At 32.0% G+C, this 17,568-nt stretch overlaps 6 protein-coding genes across 9 annotated transcripts; 3 read left to right on the top strand and 3 right to left on the bottom strand.

The window, feature by feature from the left end:
* Positions 1–271: 271 nt before the first annotated feature.
* l(3)02640 (porphobilinogen deaminase-like protein l(3)02640) lies at positions 272–3,876 on the bottom strand. Of its 2 annotated transcripts, XM_076520264.1 has the most exons (7): positions 3,331–3,875; positions 2,966–3,010; positions 2,717–2,789; positions 2,314–2,497; positions 1,700–1,970; positions 1,308–1,624; positions 272–1,221 (listed from the first exon to the last, which is right to left on the bottom strand). In XM_076520264.1, the coding sequence occupies exons 4-7, from the start codon at positions 2,490–2,492 to the stop codon at positions 1,047–1,049; spliced, it is 942 nt and encodes a 313-aa protein (XP_076376379.1). In that variant the 5' UTR covers positions 2,493–2,497; positions 2,717–2,789; positions 2,966–3,010; positions 3,331–3,875; the 3' UTR covers positions 272–1,046. The 2 variants fall into 2 exon arrangements, with proteins under 2 accessions (XP_076376379.1, XP_033334112.2); XM_033478221.2 differs by lacking the exon at positions 2,966–3,010 and having other exon boundaries at positions 3,331–3,876.
* A 274-nt stretch (positions 3,877–4,150) lies between these two features.
* On the bottom strand, positions 4,151–6,954 carry LOC117224972 (BRO1 domain-containing protein BROX). Its single transcript, XM_033478220.2, has 7 exons — positions 6,821–6,954; positions 6,427–6,657; positions 6,251–6,346; positions 6,006–6,184; positions 5,750–5,925; positions 5,455–5,687; positions 4,151–5,359 (listed from the first exon to the last, which is right to left on the bottom strand). The coding sequence occupies exons 1-7, from the start codon at positions 6,919–6,921 to the stop codon at positions 5,113–5,115; spliced, it is 1,263 nt and encodes a 420-aa protein (XP_033334111.1). The 5' UTR covers positions 6,922–6,954; the 3' UTR covers positions 4,151–5,112.
* A 101-nt stretch (positions 6,955–7,055) lies between these two features.
* Positions 7,056–8,675, top strand: LOC117224975 (lactoylglutathione lyase). The gene is made up of 4 exons (XM_033478225.2): positions 7,056–7,196; positions 7,650–7,945; positions 8,042–8,109; positions 8,195–8,675. The coding sequence occupies exons 1-4, from the start codon at positions 7,107–7,109 to the stop codon at positions 8,380–8,382; spliced, it is 642 nt and encodes a 213-aa protein (XP_033334116.1). The 5' UTR covers positions 7,056–7,106; the 3' UTR covers positions 8,383–8,675.
* A 252-nt stretch (positions 8,676–8,927) lies between these two features.
* LOC117224971 (Tubulin-binding cofactor E) lies at positions 8,928–11,454 on the top strand. Of its 3 annotated transcripts, none has more exons than XM_033478218.2 (8): positions 8,928–9,291; positions 9,379–9,561; positions 9,638–10,027; positions 10,094–10,375; positions 10,437–10,566; positions 10,632–10,920; positions 10,989–11,206; positions 11,269–11,454. In XM_033478218.2, exons 2-8 carry the CDS (start codon positions 9,380–9,382, stop codon positions 11,359–11,361), a joined length of 1,584 nt encoding a protein of 527 aa, XP_033334109.1. In that variant the 5' UTR covers positions 8,928–9,291; position 9,379; the 3' UTR covers positions 11,362–11,454. The 3 variants fall into 3 exon arrangements, with proteins under 3 accessions (XP_033334109.1, XP_033334110.1, XP_033334108.1); XM_033478219.2 differs by having other exon boundaries at positions 8,928–9,310; XM_033478217.2 differs by having other exon boundaries at positions 8,930–9,193.
* Positions 11,455–11,566: 112 nt separating this feature from the next.
* Xpd (general transcription and DNA repair factor IIH helicase subunit XPD) lies at positions 11,567–15,119 on the bottom strand. Its single transcript, XM_033478216.2, has 12 exons — positions 14,813–15,119; positions 14,636–14,735; positions 14,297–14,551; positions 13,961–14,194; positions 13,669–13,889; positions 13,462–13,595; positions 12,866–13,395; positions 12,614–12,789; positions 12,273–12,552; positions 12,086–12,196; positions 11,917–12,015; positions 11,567–11,845 (listed from the first exon to the last, which is right to left on the bottom strand). Exons 1-12 carry the CDS (start codon positions 14,815–14,817, stop codon positions 11,711–11,713), a joined length of 2,280 nt encoding a protein of 759 aa, XP_033334107.2. The 5' UTR covers positions 14,818–15,119; the 3' UTR covers positions 11,567–11,710.
* Positions 15,120–15,256: 137 nt separating this feature from the next.
* Fib (rRNA 2'-O-methyltransferase fibrillarin) lies at positions 15,257–17,568 on the top strand. Its single transcript, XM_033478223.2, has 5 exons — positions 15,257–15,380; positions 15,819–16,198; positions 16,277–16,450; positions 16,701–16,946; positions 17,024–17,568. Exons 1-5 carry the CDS (start codon positions 15,368–15,370, stop codon positions 17,192–17,194), a joined length of 984 nt encoding a protein of 327 aa, XP_033334114.2. The 5' UTR covers positions 15,257–15,367; the 3' UTR covers positions 17,195–17,568.

Raw genomic sequence — 17,568 nt, 5'->3', positions numbered from 1 at the left:
AGTTTTTATCAAGCAGAAACATTCTTCTCAAAATCTGTATTTTGTGGAAACGACTTGAATGTTATTAATAAAACAAAAAGAATAAGTTCTATGATAAATTCTCAACTGTGTATACATTTTTGATGTGTGCGTAGTATAATTAGTTTGTTTATAGACTAGAATGTAAATGTTCAGAATATTATTTCGTTTTTGTAATAATGTACTGTAAGATTAAAAACATTTTAAACAAAGGAGCACGGTGGTTTAGGATTTCATTTCAATGAAACACCTCTTGTGTTTTGCATTTTTTAGTCAATATATAATATACAATTATATTACTTCCTTTAATTCCCCTTAACATATAATAATGATTATGACTATACACAATATTTTTGTACAAAGAATATGATTGTTAATAGTCATCAGCATATTAATAATTTTCAAAATAATATAATTCAATTTCAACGAATTTATATACTTTGTTTTTAGACATTTAATATTTCATAAATATATCTCATTATAATACTACGTATTCTTACAAAAGATTAGCTTTCTTGACAATGACATTTGCATTAGAAAAGAAAATAAATCTGCAAATGCATGTATGGAATAGTTTCAAGCATTACAGTCGTATCTATGGCTTCAATAAAATTATAGAACACATTATACATTATAAACCCTTTTATACAATTCAAGATTTTGAGCCACTGCAGAAATAAAACATGGCAGTGTAATATTAACTCAGTGTTCACTATTAGTAGATTCTAAACAGCATATTTTATATGTACAGTACATAAATAGATTTTCACTTTGATAAAGAGAGCGAGAGTCAACTATTTATTTAAAATATATTTGTCAAAATGGCAGTAATATTCTGTGCTAATAAAGGAATTAATGTGATAACAATTATAAATTAATCAAAATGTATAACAATTATTGAATGATATCCTATCAATTAAAAGTGCGACTTACAATGCCAATTAAACCAACTACCTGTAGTTGTTCAAAATTCAACATATTGTTCCATTATCAAGAAAAACTAATTCTTACAATGCTACGTATCGATTCTACTTCGAATTCAAAATTTCATTTCTCGCCTGAACCATAACTTGTAGAGCATTTTTCTTTATAAGGCACTTTGCAAGATCTTTTCCTAGTTGTTCAGCACCCATTAAACTTATGCCGCTTACTTTACCGGGTGTAACGCTACAGTACAGCTTCGGTTCACGATATGGACATTTTCTGTAAAAGAAATGAAACAGAAGTTGTATTACTAAATCCCTGTTTAATTAATATAGTTTTAAGAAATTCAAATTTTTGTTTCTCACCGTGGAGGTTTACCGTCGTCGTCAGGTATGTACAGTTTACTTTTTAAAGTGTCTTTGATCTCTTTTTGTCCATCCAAAGACCATACTGCACCAGTAATAGTAAGTTCTTTGTCTACCAATGTCGAAGAAACCGCAACAGGTGCAGAACATCCGCCACCTAATGTTTTCAAGAAAGAACGTTCGCATACACATCTTATTGTTGTTTCTACATCGTACAGAGGTTCCAAAAGGGGCAATAATTCCAAATCAGACTCCCGGCATTCAACTCCTAATGCGCCTTGTCCCACAGCATACATTGTATCCTCTGGTTCTAACAACTGAAAAACATTAGAAATATATTAGTGACATATTAAAAGTCTTTTAGTTTTATATGAAATTCAATTCAAAATTACCTCACTTATTCTATCTTCCCAATTCATTCTCTTTAAACCAGCAGCTGCCAAAATAATAGCTGCGAAAGGTCCCTCTTTATCATCTAACTTTTTCAATCTAGTGTTTAAGTTACCACGAATACTTTCTACTTTTAAATGTGGCATATTTCTAGCTAACTGAGCTGATCTACGCAATGAACTTGTGCCAATTACACAACCTTCAGGCAACGTAGATAATGTTTTGTCCTTATATTTTTTAGACATAACAACTGCATCACGTGGATCTTCACGTCTGAAATAAATTTTAAATATTAAAGATTCGGTATAGAAATAACTAAGAACTTATCATTTTAAGATTTAAAAAAACATATGAAAAATTTATTAAGAAATCAGATTTAACAAAGCTTCTTCTTTATGATACTAGGGGAGCTGTATAAAGCTGGTAGTGGCAATAAATTCAAGAGTTACTGCGCAAGCAACAAGTCTACATTGCCTGCAGTATCATGTTTTTTTCATGAACATGATAATTTCATCGGGAATTTAAATTTCAGATATTTAGACCAACATTTTGAAATACCCAGACATGGATGGCATGCTAAATTGCTATATGAGAATTTCATTAATTGGATACTTACTTTAATATTGCACCTAGAGCCATTCCCTCTGGCAGGGATGTGGGTAAATCTTTCAATGAATGTACTAAAAAATCAACACGCCCATTTTCTAAAGCTAGCTCTAATTCTTCCGTAAACAAGGACTTCTCACCAATTTTTGGTAAAGATTTATCCAAAATCCTATCTCCTTTGGTAGACATCGTAACTATAACATTTAAAGTTCATATTTAAATATAGTTGCATCAAACAAATAACATATGTATATATATTACTTATGTAAGTGCATAAATATATTTTATGAATTATGTCAGACTTTCAAAATTTGTAATAACTACAACGAGATCTTGAAAATAATGTTTTATATTACTTCAAGCATTGACTACATTAAATGTTTTAAATAACTTTTTGCAATGATTTCACGTACCTATTTCAAATTCCTTTTTTGGATGATACTCTTTCAAACACTGTATAACATGCCTTGTTTGAATTAATGCCAACTGAAATGGTTAATTATGCATATTGCTATCAAATTCTGATGTTTCATTTAATTTTTATACAATAATTGTTTTTACGTTCAAAAATAATTAAATAATATTGTCAAATCTATCCAAAACATACTATTAAACACATTACAATAGTTTCATATACAAATGTTCACTAATCAATGACTTACTAGAACAGATTAGCTGATTAAAAACTGCTGAGTAATTAAGATTGTCTGGAAACGTCAATTGAAATATTCTACAAATCATGCATCATAATGTATATAAAATAGCACACCGCCTCCTATTCAATAAGAGAACTCGAAAGAGGGGAGTTATATTTTCTCATGGGTACAATGAAAACATTTTCTTTATATCTCATTCGTTTCCAAGATTAATATCAGCGTGTGTTTATCTATTCAATATTATTATTATCTTTCGAGCCGAGAGGCACATAAATCTGGGATGATTGCGTTATTCAACCACAGTGCGCACAGACAGGAAAGGAAACAGACTTTCACCTTTTTAAAACGGAAATAATATTTGTAGAATTTACCTCGCTTTTCCGAGATCCGACACGGATTACGTCACGTGTGTCCGCGCTCGTCATTACGGCAATTTAAATTTCTATTTCACTCACGTACTGACTTACAATATGCTATTATCTTCGATTATCGTTATGTAATGGTTTTTATACTATTTTGGAATGTACATTTTTCTTTCGAAGGCACGAGGAACTGAATTAGGTCAAAGACACAGAGAACTTTCATTTCACTTGCATGTTACCCTCTGGTACATTCACGCGACAAGTTTAATGCATTAATGGAAAACAGGATATGACGGTTTTAAAGCATTTAAATATTAAATGACAACTGGAAGATTATTTCACAGTTACTGACACTGCAGCAGAACGTGAAATTAAATGGAATTGCAGACACGGAAGATTCTACATCCTTGTTCGCACTATCCTTCTGTCATGAAATGTTATTGCACACCAGTGTTGAAGGACTGAAGGCTGAAGACTGAAGAACCATGAACTGAACTGTATCTGTATGTATGTGTTCTGTATTGTAAACCGCAGTGAGTGGCACAGTGGCAGAGGCAGACTGACAGCGCGCCGACCAATAGCAATATGTACATACAGCGCCATAGGCGGATGATGAATATCAATTGAAAACAAGTACATATATGTACATTGTATAAATATGTACACATGTACAGAGTATGTATGTATATGTATATAATTACACTATGCACGTATATACACATTCCTTAATATGTCGCATGTCGATCTCATTAGTATTAGATACGGCGTCTATGCAAGGCGGTTCATTCAAATATTTCTATCAATGGCAATATTATACAAAATATTCATATTTAATATTAACTCAAAATATCTATAATTTCTAGAAATGTTATAGATTACATAGTTACATATTTTATATAATAAGGATTAAAATATGTACTAATACATCATTTGTATTTCATCATAGCTTCTGTTTTATTTATATGTGTTGTTTCGCACAAAATGTTCATAACTCGTGTGTGATCTTTACTTGCGATTAAAAATAAATACATTATAACTGTTAAAACTGCATACATATGTACAATTAATTATATTGGTCGATTCTTGATACATATACAAATTAAAAGTAGCTTATCACATAAAACACTTTTTCTCACTTCATTATAGCCTCAATAAATATGAAACGTAATTTCAAAATATACGTTACGTTACATACAACCTTTTCATTGTACTGCGAGCTAGTAATATCATAACAAAATTTTTATTAATGTATATGCCATACAAAATTTTTTTTGTAAATATTCACATTCATAACGGTGACGATTTCATCATCACATTCGTAAAAATAAATTCTCCAATTGAAAATACTTCTTTTTTATAGTATTGACTAGTTTTCGAAGTACTCATCAATAATAAACTTTTGTAAATTTTTTTAAAATCGCCATCACATAAATTATTTATAAAATACATTAGTTTGTATGCATTGCATATATTATCTATTGCACAGACCTGAAGCGTATATATGTATATTATGTCAGTAATGATTAGAATGTACTGGAAATATAAAAACTTAGTACATATTCTTTCATTTACTTGAAAATATTCTTCTCGACGACTCATTTATCGTGAGTATAATTCATGCTGTATCTTTTAGTTAAAAGCACGTGTACACATACTATTGGTTGCGTGAAACAAAAATACTAAAATAGTTATGCAATACTGGATTGTCAACTGTATAACAGTTTAAAGCAAAACTTCGTGTTGTTGCAATGAAAACGCGGTGAATTTAATTGACTATTGCTAACGTTAAGCTTATTGCAATATACAGCCACTTTCGTTTCTGGGTTCCTTGGTGCTATGATGAACTTCATCCTCTTTAACAGGTGGCAAATTTTGTTCTTTTTCTATAGTAGCTGGGTTTAAGCTACATAATTTATTGTATACATTCGAATTCCAAAGAGGATGATGAGGCTGCATTTCAAAATCGATGGGACTTACCAAACCAAAAGTAGCTTTTGTATCTAATGCTGGAACTTCTCCAGGTATTGTATGGTGATAACTTTGAAATAAAAATGAACAAATGTAACCATTAGATAAAAAAAGTTCTATAAAAATATATTATTGTATTTTCGATTAAATGCATGCACTACTTACATTAAACCATTTTCTCGATTACATTTGTCAAGAGTAAGTTTGACCGTAGGAGCCAGTCGTTTAAATACAACATGTTCATTAGGTTTTACTCTAGGAGCAGGCCCTTTTGTTTTTCCATACTCCTGGCATAATGTATTAGCCTTTTTTAGACAAGCCTCGCTTTCTTGCAAAGCTTTAATTGCTTCCCCACATTTATCCATAGATAATAAATTTTCACCACAATAGTTATAAGCCTAGAAAGATTAATTTGCTAATAAGTTTATTTTTTCTATATTGTATTTATCAATTCACTTACGTAGGATCGATAAAATGATGCTTTCAGTTCCAAATATTTAATCCATTGAGCCGATATCTCTGGCTTAAACGGACGTAAAATATTAGCAGCATCTAGAAACAATTTACTTGTTTCATTAGCTAAAGCTGATATTAAGCTAGCATTATGCTTTAATTCCACTGCTCTTGCTACTGTAACTGTAATACCATATGAATGAAAAAATATATATATTGAAAATTAATAATGAATAGTAATGTAAAGTTGTATGTCAATCAACCTTCTTGTGCTTCTGCTGTACATTGATTTACGTATGCAATTAGTATTCGTGGATCCAGATCACTTCCAATTGGTGGAGGATCTGCCAATTTCGGCAAGAATTCTGTTTGTACAAAAGTAAATATTCCGGCAGCTCTCCTGAGCATTGTATGTACATCCTTTGCTTCATTCATATTTATGCTAGATTATAAGATTAGTCTAATATTATTCTAATATTAGGATAATATTTATATGTTTAATACTTACTCATCTTTAGCAGCGATCATTGCAGCATGTTTCATAAACCAAAGCCCTACATTTACACTCATATTAGCTGCTTCATAAACAGCGTCAGCTCTGGAACTTTAATAAAAAATTACAATTACATATTCATATACATAGAGCATTAAAAAATAACAATATAAATATAATAAATATATTACTAAGTATTTGATCCTAATAATGTGTGCGTCCACTTGAATACAAGCACATTTCTAAGTTTACTAGGATTTGGACATCCACTATGTTGATCTTGCTCAGCAGATGAATTTATTTCCCACATAAATCCATACAATAAACTTAAATAGCTATGGAAAGCTGGTTCTACAGAATCACTCGAATTATTTGGATTTTTTATCAAGTCTAAAAGACGTATTCTTGACAGTTTTAAATCGCTGAAAAATAGAAAAGTCAAGTGAATGTTCACTATGGAATACACGCAATGATAGTTTATTATTTACACTCCTATTGTTCCGTATGAATTTATTATAAAATCGTGAAATGTAAAATGTCTGTTATCTGTGGAACATTATTGTATTATTTTTATTAATATCTAACCTGCACAATTTCCTTGTACTATCAGTGGCATTAGCTATTTTGAATTCAAATTTTTGATTTGTCGTTGCTTTTAGCATATTGCGATGAAACCAGTGGGCCATTATGTAAAAAGCTAAATATCCAGCTGTTTCTCCTAATATCTAATAACTGAACACTATTTTGTTCGATGTGACAGATAAGTGAAACCAGTGAAACCAAGGTAAAACAGAGACGTAACACCACTACATAACATACAGTTACATGCATACATACACTCAATGAAAGATATTCCACTTTTTGGTGAGATATGAGTATCGCACAGTTATTCGCACACTTTCGTCTCGTGTGTAATCGTGTGGTCAAGAGACAGTCGTCGATATTTAATAAGCAACAAAAAGTAAGGTTTGAGAGAAAAATAATCTATTCTTTGTCTTATATTAATGAGCTATTAGTAAATTTATGTTATCATCTATGCAACAACTTCGTTTTATAAAAATTGGTACTTCTTAAATATAACCTACATAATTTTAATGGAAGATACAGTACCAGAGTAAAATTGTTTCGTAACAAAAAAATTGTATTTACACTTTTAGTTTGTTACAATTCGTTGCGTGAATCATATTTTTAACCGATTAACTAATAATTAACTAATAATGTTATCGACATTAATGTCCTTATACCAATATTGCTATCGTGATAGTTTATCTATAGATCGATTAAGCAACGTTACCTCGAGAAAGAACTGATAAACAGTTTTTATCGTCTTGATGATACTAATAATAACAATTTTTAATCTCGCAACTATATTATGTTGCAATACTTAATAAAAATTTTTTAATGATTGTTGCAGATGGGTGAACCTTCAGGTTTAACAAATAGTGAAGTACAGGAACTTTGCAAGCAACCTGATCCTGCAACAAATGGATACATTATGCAGCAAACAATGTATCGTATTAAAGATCCAAGGAAATCAATACCCTTTTATACTGAAGTACTTGGTATGCGTTTATTACAGAAACTTGATGTTCCTGAAATGAAATTCTCTTTGTATTTTATGGGATATGAAAATGAAAAGGATATTCCAAGTGATAGGAGAGAATGTATAGAATGGACACTTAGCCGCAAAGCTACTATAGAGCTTACTCAGTATGTGTAAAGAGAATGAAGTTATACTGATTATTAACTTTTTGACTACAGCATGCAATGACTCAAAATCTAATTCCACTTCTCTTATTTGTTTAGTAACTGGGGTACTGAAACAGATCCTGACGCTCAATACCATAATGGGAATAGTGAACCAAGAGGATTTGGTAATACATTTTAAATACCATACAGTACCCATGTAGAATAAAAGAGTTTTGAGATTTAAGTTTTTCAACAAGAAATTCTTTATAGGTCACATTGGACTTACAGTGCCTGATGTTGATAAAGCATGTGAAAGATTTGAGAAATTAAATGTAGAGTTTGTGAAGAAGCCTAACGATGGTAAGATGAGAGGAATTGCCTTCATTAAAGATCCTGATGGTTACTGGATTGAAATTCTAAATCCAGTCAATGTTGCGAATTTATTTATGAATCATTAATGTACTATACATTTTTTTTTTGAATACTCTGCAATGCATAAATTTTATTACACACTCAATAACAAGGGTTAAGAATCAAACAATATATATGTACATACGTGTATATGTATGTATGCACTTGCATGTATATGTATACATGTATATTAAGAATGTAATTACTAATATGTAGGTATGTACACTATATTTTTAGCACCTGTACATTCTTGTATTGCATTGTTATATTTATATGTATTTTCTGTACAATGTAATATACATGCTTCTTGATGAATAAAATCAAAATATTTATTTTTCAATTAGTATTTTTTTCAATAAAAAAATGCCTTCTTATGTATAACGTTGCGTATGTTGATCGCATATTTGTTTATTATATTCTATTTCAGCTATAGTATCCCTATAAAGTTTTTAATTTTTAGTCATTGGAAAGAAAGCTATATGTATATACATGTAGAATATTACGTATTGCTTGATTTCTTGACACATGTATGTATACGTATTACACACACACACACATATGTATACAGACACAGATGAAAATCGTTCGCTCCGTACGCTCTATTCCATGAGCAGTGGAATATCTTGCACTACATATGTATCGAGTTCCTACATATGTAGGTGTGTTTTTGTAGTACACAACAGAGAAATGTCATATTGCCGTATATGACTTTTAATTTTGATAGAATCATATTTGTACAACCGTTCGCATTTGTTACAAATAATAGCTGCAAAAACACCACGTGATAACTATCCCCTGCTTAAAATATTAATATTTCGTTTCGTCTCGTTATTTTCAATGATCATCTACTATATTGAGGTTAGAGTTTAGACCGCAATGTGAAGTATACACTCGTACTAATAATTTATATAAAAACACTATAGTATAAACTGCGATTTAGTATTCAGCAACATTTGGTAACACACCTGTCATAATGTTTGTGATATAGAAGAGCATTTCGAACAGATTCTTTTACCAATATTATATAAATGATTGTTTTTTAGTATGGTAGAAGACAAAAAATATGAAATTGGCAGCCGAATTGAGTGTGATGGACACAGAGGTACATTAAAATATGTTGGTCCTGTTGGAAACACAAAAGGACAGTGGCTTGGCATTGACTGGGATGATTTTATTCGCGGTAAACACAATGGCACATACGAAGGAGTAGAATATTTCAAAGCTAGGTAAAGTGATATAAAGGAGTTTCATTACTTTCTGTAACAATAGAATCAGTAAAATATTTTATATGTTTCATAATAGGCATCCTACATCAGGTTCATTTATACGCCCTGGTAAAGCAAAATTTGGCATCTCCTGTTCGCAAGCTATAAAGATTCGTTATGGCCTCATCAATGATGAATTAGCAGGCATCGATAGAGACACATTAATGAGCTTACAAAAGGAGATTAATGCTCCTTTTCTGGAAGTTGTTGGTTTCTCGAAAGTGAATAGAAAACAAAGTAAATTTGACCAGTTAAGAATAGTATGGCTCAGAGATCAATATGTCAGTAATGCTGGTAATCCTGGTGAACTAGAAGAATTATGTGCTAATTTGGAAGAGTTAGATATATCTAGAAATTTAATTAACTGTTGGAGAATTGTAGCAGATATTTGTTGTCAGCTTCATTCTCTTACTGGCCTCAACGTCAGGTAAAATAGTTATATTTATTATATCAGTCACATACAACATTGTTACTCATTTACTGATCTTTTCAGTGAAAATTATCTACCGATTGAAGAAAATATGGAATCATTAAGTACCTCATTTTTAATGGTTGAACATTTAAACATGGCAAGAATGAATTATAACTGGTTTGATATTCAACAATGTATGTGTATGTTTCCATCTATCCAAGAACTTTCAATTTCCTTTAATACAGTCAGCATTATACAGAAACCATTAGAAGATGAAAACTTAATGAAAATATTTAGATTAACGCTCGAAGGAAATTTAATATCCAGTTGGGATGAAGTCCTTAAATTGGGTTCACTTCCACGGTAAGGTGTAATAATGTTAAGGAATATAGAGGATTTTCTATTAAAGGGTTCCATCTTACAGCTTAGAATACCTCAATTTAAATTTAAATAAGATAGACGAAATAAGATTTCCATCTGTTGAACCAACAGCAAAAACTTCGGCCTTTCCAGTTTTGCGACAATTACACCTATCGCAGAATAACATATCGGAGGTATATGATTTTATTATATACGTGAATCGTTTTTGAATCAGCATTAATCTCATTGAAATTTTCAGTGGCGAGCTATATCGGAATTAGAGAAACTAAATAATTTAGAAGAGCTGAAATTTAGGGAAAATCCAATTTTGAAAGACGAAAATTTAGAGACAGCACGTCAGTTAATAATAGCAAGAATTTCGAAATTAAAGATTTTGAATGGCACTGAAATAGCACTGGGTGAAAGACGAGGTGCAGAATACGATTATATGAAGCTGCATTTACCTAAATGGGTTGAAAGTGAAAACAATATGGAAAACAGAAAAGAATTCATAATTGAACATCCTCGATATGTATCATTGGTTGAAAGTATGTGAAAATTATATAAACAAATTTAAACCATATCTGAAATAATTCTAATACTTTATTGTTTCTAGAATATGGAATTTCTGATATCCCATCAGCTAAACCAAAAGTCGAAATGGTTTCCAACGTTATCACGGTAGAATTTTCATGTCCAGATCATCCGAGTCAGCCCAGAGGAATCAAAAGGAAACTTTTAAAAGATATGGAAGTTCAGAAAGTCATTGGGCTTGCACAGCGACTTTTCAGGACAGGAGGAAAAATACCTGCTCTATCATTTATACAACATAATGTGAGTGCAAACTCGTTTGTCTGCAACGTACTTATAATACAGAACTTCTCAATTTCTTGCAGTTGTCCGAAGTTGAAATTCCTTTGGACAAACCACTTCAAGAACTGAGCTACTATTCAATACAAGACGGAGATCAAGTTCTTGTAAGGTGGTGATACAAAATGAATTGTTTATAGACGTAACTGTATTTTGTACACTGTTAAAATTTCACCACCGTACTTTGTTATTAAACTTTTTTAATGGCACAAGTATATTTTTTGAATCCTATTAATAATTTACCAACTGTTACCCACGACATAACCAATGCTTGTTTCTTTAACTTAAAAATATCGTACATGTACGAAGAAAATAATTACCATATTTATGGAAAGATATATTCTATACTCGTTATAATACAAATAGTATGTAAAGTATAAATTATTCTATAACTTTACATGTTATGTGTTACCATATTTATCGCAAAATGAGATAAATAATTTATTACAAACGCAATACTCCAAATATCTAATTTTGTTGCGCCTGCTGTTCGATCTTACTATATTCCTCTTTTTCAAGTTGTTCTCGCGTTAACAACGATAATCCTAATTGGTTCTCACGTGTGAACGGTTGCGCCATTTGTCGTAACCATCGTTTGCTTATCTGCAAATGATATTAAAATAATAATTTCAAGATTCGAATTAAAGTTACGAAGAGCTAAAGTCAAAATTTACCTGTACAGCTTCTTCAGTCGACAAGTTACACAAATTATCAGTTAAATGTTCCTGTATCCATTTTGGTAATTTACTTCGTTTGTCTACTCTTGAAAATCTCTGAAATTCAATATTGTTAAGAAGTAGATTGTCGACGAGGTTGGAATAGTTCGTAATAATTAACCATTACCTTGTCCGCAAACACCATTATACCGTAATCAGTTTTTCCTCTGATTGCACGCCCGACACATTGTGCTGCATGTCTCATGGCATCAAAAGTTAAAAAATCGTTTTCTCTGATCTGGGCAAGATAGTAGTAATACTTTTAGTAAAATTAATATATATTTTATGGTTTATATCAATAAATACTTTCTTACTTGGAATTGATCACGAAGATATTCGAGACGCGCTTTTAAAATACGCGATTGTGTATATACATAAGGAATTCCAAACATAAGAACAGCCCTTCCTAAATGATGATCAAAATCTACTCCTTCCGATACTTTGCCACGCGCTACCGAAAGCAGAACAGCCCCTCTTCCACTTTCACAAGCTTTTATATAATTAATAAGTGCTAGACTCGTTTCGGCGGAATCCTGAGTTTCAATAAATAGTAACTTATGTCTCTGGAGTTGATCTACAACACCTTGGTCATACCTATAAAAATAATTATAGTATAAAAATATAATCTAAATGAAACAATTTAATTAATACATACCATGCAGCCACCACAGATTCCATGTATAAATACGAGGTAAAAAAGCAAACTAAACCATCAGGAACAGTGGATGCAAATTCAACTAATAATTGACCATAGTTTCTTATAACAGCAACATCTTCTCTTGTTTCATATTTGGACGAAATTGCTACTTGATCATTACCTTTCGATACGATCTAATGTTGAGAGAAATTTTCTTTTTTTCAGTAATAATCAAAATTATTGATTAAAGGGAAGTGTTATCAAACTCACCATAGGTAGAAGACATGGTCTAGCCAATGTCATTGTAAAAGATGACATTATGACTGGATGAAAATTCAATATTTTAGGATACATGTCTAAAGGCGACAATGTTCCTGATGTGATTACTACAGATTGAAATCTATCGAAGACAGGCTTCATTGCAATGGATGAATCTACACAACTGAACTGAAGGATTGGATTTAAAACATTAGGTGTTTTATCGTCATACGGTTCTACAATAATAGTAAATCCTTTTGTGTATGTTGCAACTAAAGTTGCAAGGTGAGTCACCAGGATAATTGGTGAAAAATCAGTTAAATCACTTATCTCCATAGTGCGTAGTAGAGTCGCCAATCGTTCGGCGCAAAATCTTAATGGTTTACGTTCTATTGAAACTTTCGATTGTACATCTCTTAAGAATGCAGCAGGTGATTCTTGTATCACGTGTTGCACACGTAAACGTGTTTTTAGGTATTCCACAAAACGTTTTAGGAAACTAACAAAATGTTCTGCGTTCCGTATGTTACCAGGAACCACCTCTGAAGCAATATGAAAAAATTAATTAGAATCATAATCTTTTATCATTTAGAGTATCAAGAATTTACCATGTAAAATTTCGTCTGGTAAAACAGGATTAGATAAAATAATATCAGTTTCCCTAGCAACTTGTGCATCTTTCAGCCCTTCCACTAATCTATCATATTCTTCTTTCAATTTGTTTACATCGTCTTCTCTCATCCTATAACATTTATATAATTAATTAGTATTTATCATAAGTAATTACGTTATATAATATATTAGAATTGACTTACTCTGCTACTGTCTTTTCAAGCAGCTGTATATTGGCAGAACTTTTCTCCAATGATCTTCTATTTATCTTTACACTCATTGAATCAATGCATACATTGTCTATATTGTGGGCTTCATCGAAAACCACAACAGAAGATTTGCTTAATTCTTTTGATACAGTTTCAGCAATTTTGGGATCTAATAAGTAATGATAACTGTATACTACGATTTGAGCATGTAAAATCTAAAATAATATACAAATATTAATGCTTCGGCTACTATGGAAATTTGGAGCTTATTTTTTGAAATACTTACTGTAAATCTTGCAAGAAAGTATGGGCACCAATTACGGTCCTTTCCATATTCTTTCAAATCATCAATTGAATATATTCCAGGTGGCACGATTTGTTCTTTGCCTTCCAAGTCGAATCCCTCATAGAAATTGCAGATGGGTGCAGATTCGTCATAATTATGCCTTTCACGGATGTACGATGCTGTGAGAGAATGGCAACGTCCGTCAACAATTTTACCTTCACGTTCTCTGCTCACCTATTCGAAACATATCATTCTTTTGCAGTCATTTGAATATGCGGTCGTTTGTTCTAAATAGCAAACAATAAGAGAACTGTAAGTAAGTTGAAAAGGAATTACCTCTGGATGAATACACAAATTTTTTCGAGAGCTAAGCACTAAACCAACAATTTTTGGTTTACTTTCAGTTTCTTTCTCATAATAATCCATCAGTTTCTTTAACTCTTCTATAACTTTTTCAATTTCTGGTACGGTACGGGAGCAATAAATTAATTTTGTAATCTCCAATGGATTTTCCAGCATGTAAGCTACAATTAACGACAACAGAGTGATTGTTTTGCCAGTGCCAGAAGGCATTTCCAACAAACAGTGGCCCTACATTGTAAATAAAATCATCATAAATGTGACGAAAACAATGCCAAATAATTCTGTAATATAAAAATATTATAAAACAAATACTTTTGCATCCAGGCCACGTTTGAGTTCGAGCATGTACGCATATTGCTCGGGATAAATGTAATCGTAAGGAAAATATACTAGTAAACCGTCAACGCTGATTCTGTAAACATAAATAGGTTGTAAGATTTCTTCTCTCGAGTAACTTCAGAATCTTAATAAATGAATATTCCTATTTACTTCATATTTGTGTATCTTTTACTACATAAATATGAATCCTGTATACTGTAATGTCATTTATTCATTGATGTAACGACTACAATATATTCAACGTTAGGTTACGACTGCAACATCAACATTACTCGAAGTGTTGAACTGAAGCGCAATTAAATCAAGCGCACCGATTCAAGATTCAAGTTCCGTCGTTCTGTGAATGAACCGGCACCGGCAGGAACGCATCGTGTTCCTAAAATAATATTTTTTGTTACGCATTGATAAAAGCAAAATATGATCATCGTTGGTAAAAAATAAATAAATAATAGGGAATAAAATTATTGGAAATATTTTCTATATTGAATAAGTGTTTCGAACACATCAAAATGTTTTCTTGATAGATAATCGATTCGAACTTATCGATACGACGATCGATACGATAGTGCTGCTGCAGCTAAACCGGAAGACGATGTTTGAAGCCTTGATAATTTCCGTGATCGTTTGGCGTCCGACATACACGTGTATGGAGAGTTGAAGTAATAATTCAATTGAGTACAAACATTTAGTTATTTAAAATAGGAAATGGGAAGGCCAGGTAATTACTATTTGCTATTCTATTAAATGTTTTATTCGTTTTAATCATTACGACATAAAATCGTACATTATTGCCATACTCGTTTCGGTAACCTAGCATGTAAATAATTATCTCGGTTTTTCCGTAGCAAGGCTATGTATACTGAATTTATTGCATTTATATATTTATTTCTCTATAATGAATCATTTTTTATCGAAATATGTATGTAATTAAGTCAGACAAACATTGAAATTCATTTCCTTCTTGTTCGGCTTTCGTTAACTTAACAACGTGTACTTATGCCGGGAATGAAGAAAAAAATATTTTCATACATTACACAAATATCTGTATAAATGATATAATACTTATATTTCCAATTATGAGTTGTAAATTATATATATGTATATATTTTTGAGAATGAATATATTTATGTTTATTGAATTATTTGTTTAATTATAGGATATTCTCCGGGTGGAGGTGGAGGTGGATATAGAGGTGGCAGAGGAGGAGGAGGAGGAGGTCGTGGAGGTGGTGGAGGTGGTGGAGGAGGATTTAGAGGAGGAAGAGGCGGAGGTGGTGGTGGAGGAGGAGGAGGATTTAGAGGTGGAAGAGGCGGAGGTGGTGGAGGAAGAGGAGGTGGTACACCACGTGGACGTGGAGCCCGTGGAGGAGGTAGAGGAGGACGTGGAGGCGGTGGTTTCAAAGGTGGTAAAACTGTTATCATAGAGCCACATCGTCATGAAGGAGTTTTTATAGCTAGGGGGAAAGAAGATGCATTAGTTACATTAAATTTAGTACCAGGTTCAGAAGTATATGGTGAAAAAAGGATTAGTGTCGAGGTATAATAACATAGCAATTCCTATCATATTTATAAATACAGTGGGAACATAATAATATTTTGTATGTCAATATTGCAGGCGGATAACTCTGAAAAAATTGAATACAGAGTATGGAATCCATTTAGGTCAAAGTTGGCTGCTGCGATACTAGGTGGCGTAGATCAAATTCACATGCCACCAGGGAGCAAAGTATTATACTTAGGCGCTGCCTCTGGAACTACAGTATCTCATGTAGCAGATATCGTTGGGCCGGTAAGTTCGTATACAGTTCAATTCAATAAAATACGTATAATTTATTGTGCATACATTAGAGCCAGTTTGACGAATTATTATCAAATTGGTGTCGAAGTGATGCCATAACAATCACATACTCGTTTTTTTCATTGCACAAGATCCTTTTCATCTTGTTCTAAAAAGACGTGCGTACAAACGTTTAAAGTCGCATTCCAGTTGTATTTTACAGTGTACGCAAGTGCTTCGATTGCATACTTTCTTTTTACAGGAGGGGCTGGTGTATGCCGTAGAATTTTCACACAGATCTGGTAGAGATCTTCTAAATGTTGCCAAGAAACGAACTAATATAATTCCGATAATCGAAGATGCTAGACATCCACATAAGTACAGAATGCTCGTGGGAATGGTGGACACGATATTTGCCGATGTTGCACAGCCTGATCAAGCTAGAATAGTAGCTTTAAATGCTCAGTACTTCCTCAAAAATGGAGGTCACTTTGTTATCTCTATTAAGGCAAGTTTTCACTTATACATAATTCAATAATAGGCGATATAATTTCTATATTTTCATGGTAAAATTTGTCTTCGCAGGCGAGTTGTATAGATTCCACGGCACAACCCGAAGCAGTATTCGCCGCCGAAGTAAAAAAATTAATCGCCGATAAATTGAAACCGCAGGAACAAATCACATTGGAACCATACGAGAGGGACCACGCCGTGGTAGTCGGTGTTTTTAGGCCGCCACCTAAAAAAGTCACATAAAATATCTATATGTACATATTTATCATTTTATTTTTAAGATCATTTTGATTGACCATCATCCCCTAGAATGTATGCAATATCTTTTGATTTATTGACTGCAAATACTGTTTTCAAATATTTCGTGGAACCTACGAAAACGCAGTATGAAATAGTTTTGTAATATAATGTAAAGTTAGACGATTATTATCCAAGTATCCCGGAGCTGTTCTCGATAAATGCAATTTGATTCACTTTTGTACCTGTATAATCGGTACATCGACATGAATGTACACGTAATGATTGTTTAATATAAAGTTTATATATTAAATATCTCTTAAAGATCATCTCACTTATACTTTCATAATGAAATAAAAAGAAGGAAGACCATTTAGTAA

Source organism: Megalopta genalis, chromosome 3 (genome assembly GCF_051020955.1).
Source record: "Megalopta genalis isolate 19385.01 chromosome 3, iyMegGena1_principal, whole genome shotgun sequence".
NCBI lineage: Eukaryota > Metazoa > Arthropoda > Insecta > Hymenoptera > Halictidae > Megalopta > Megalopta genalis.
This window is presented reverse-complemented; position numbering and strand designations above follow the sequence as displayed.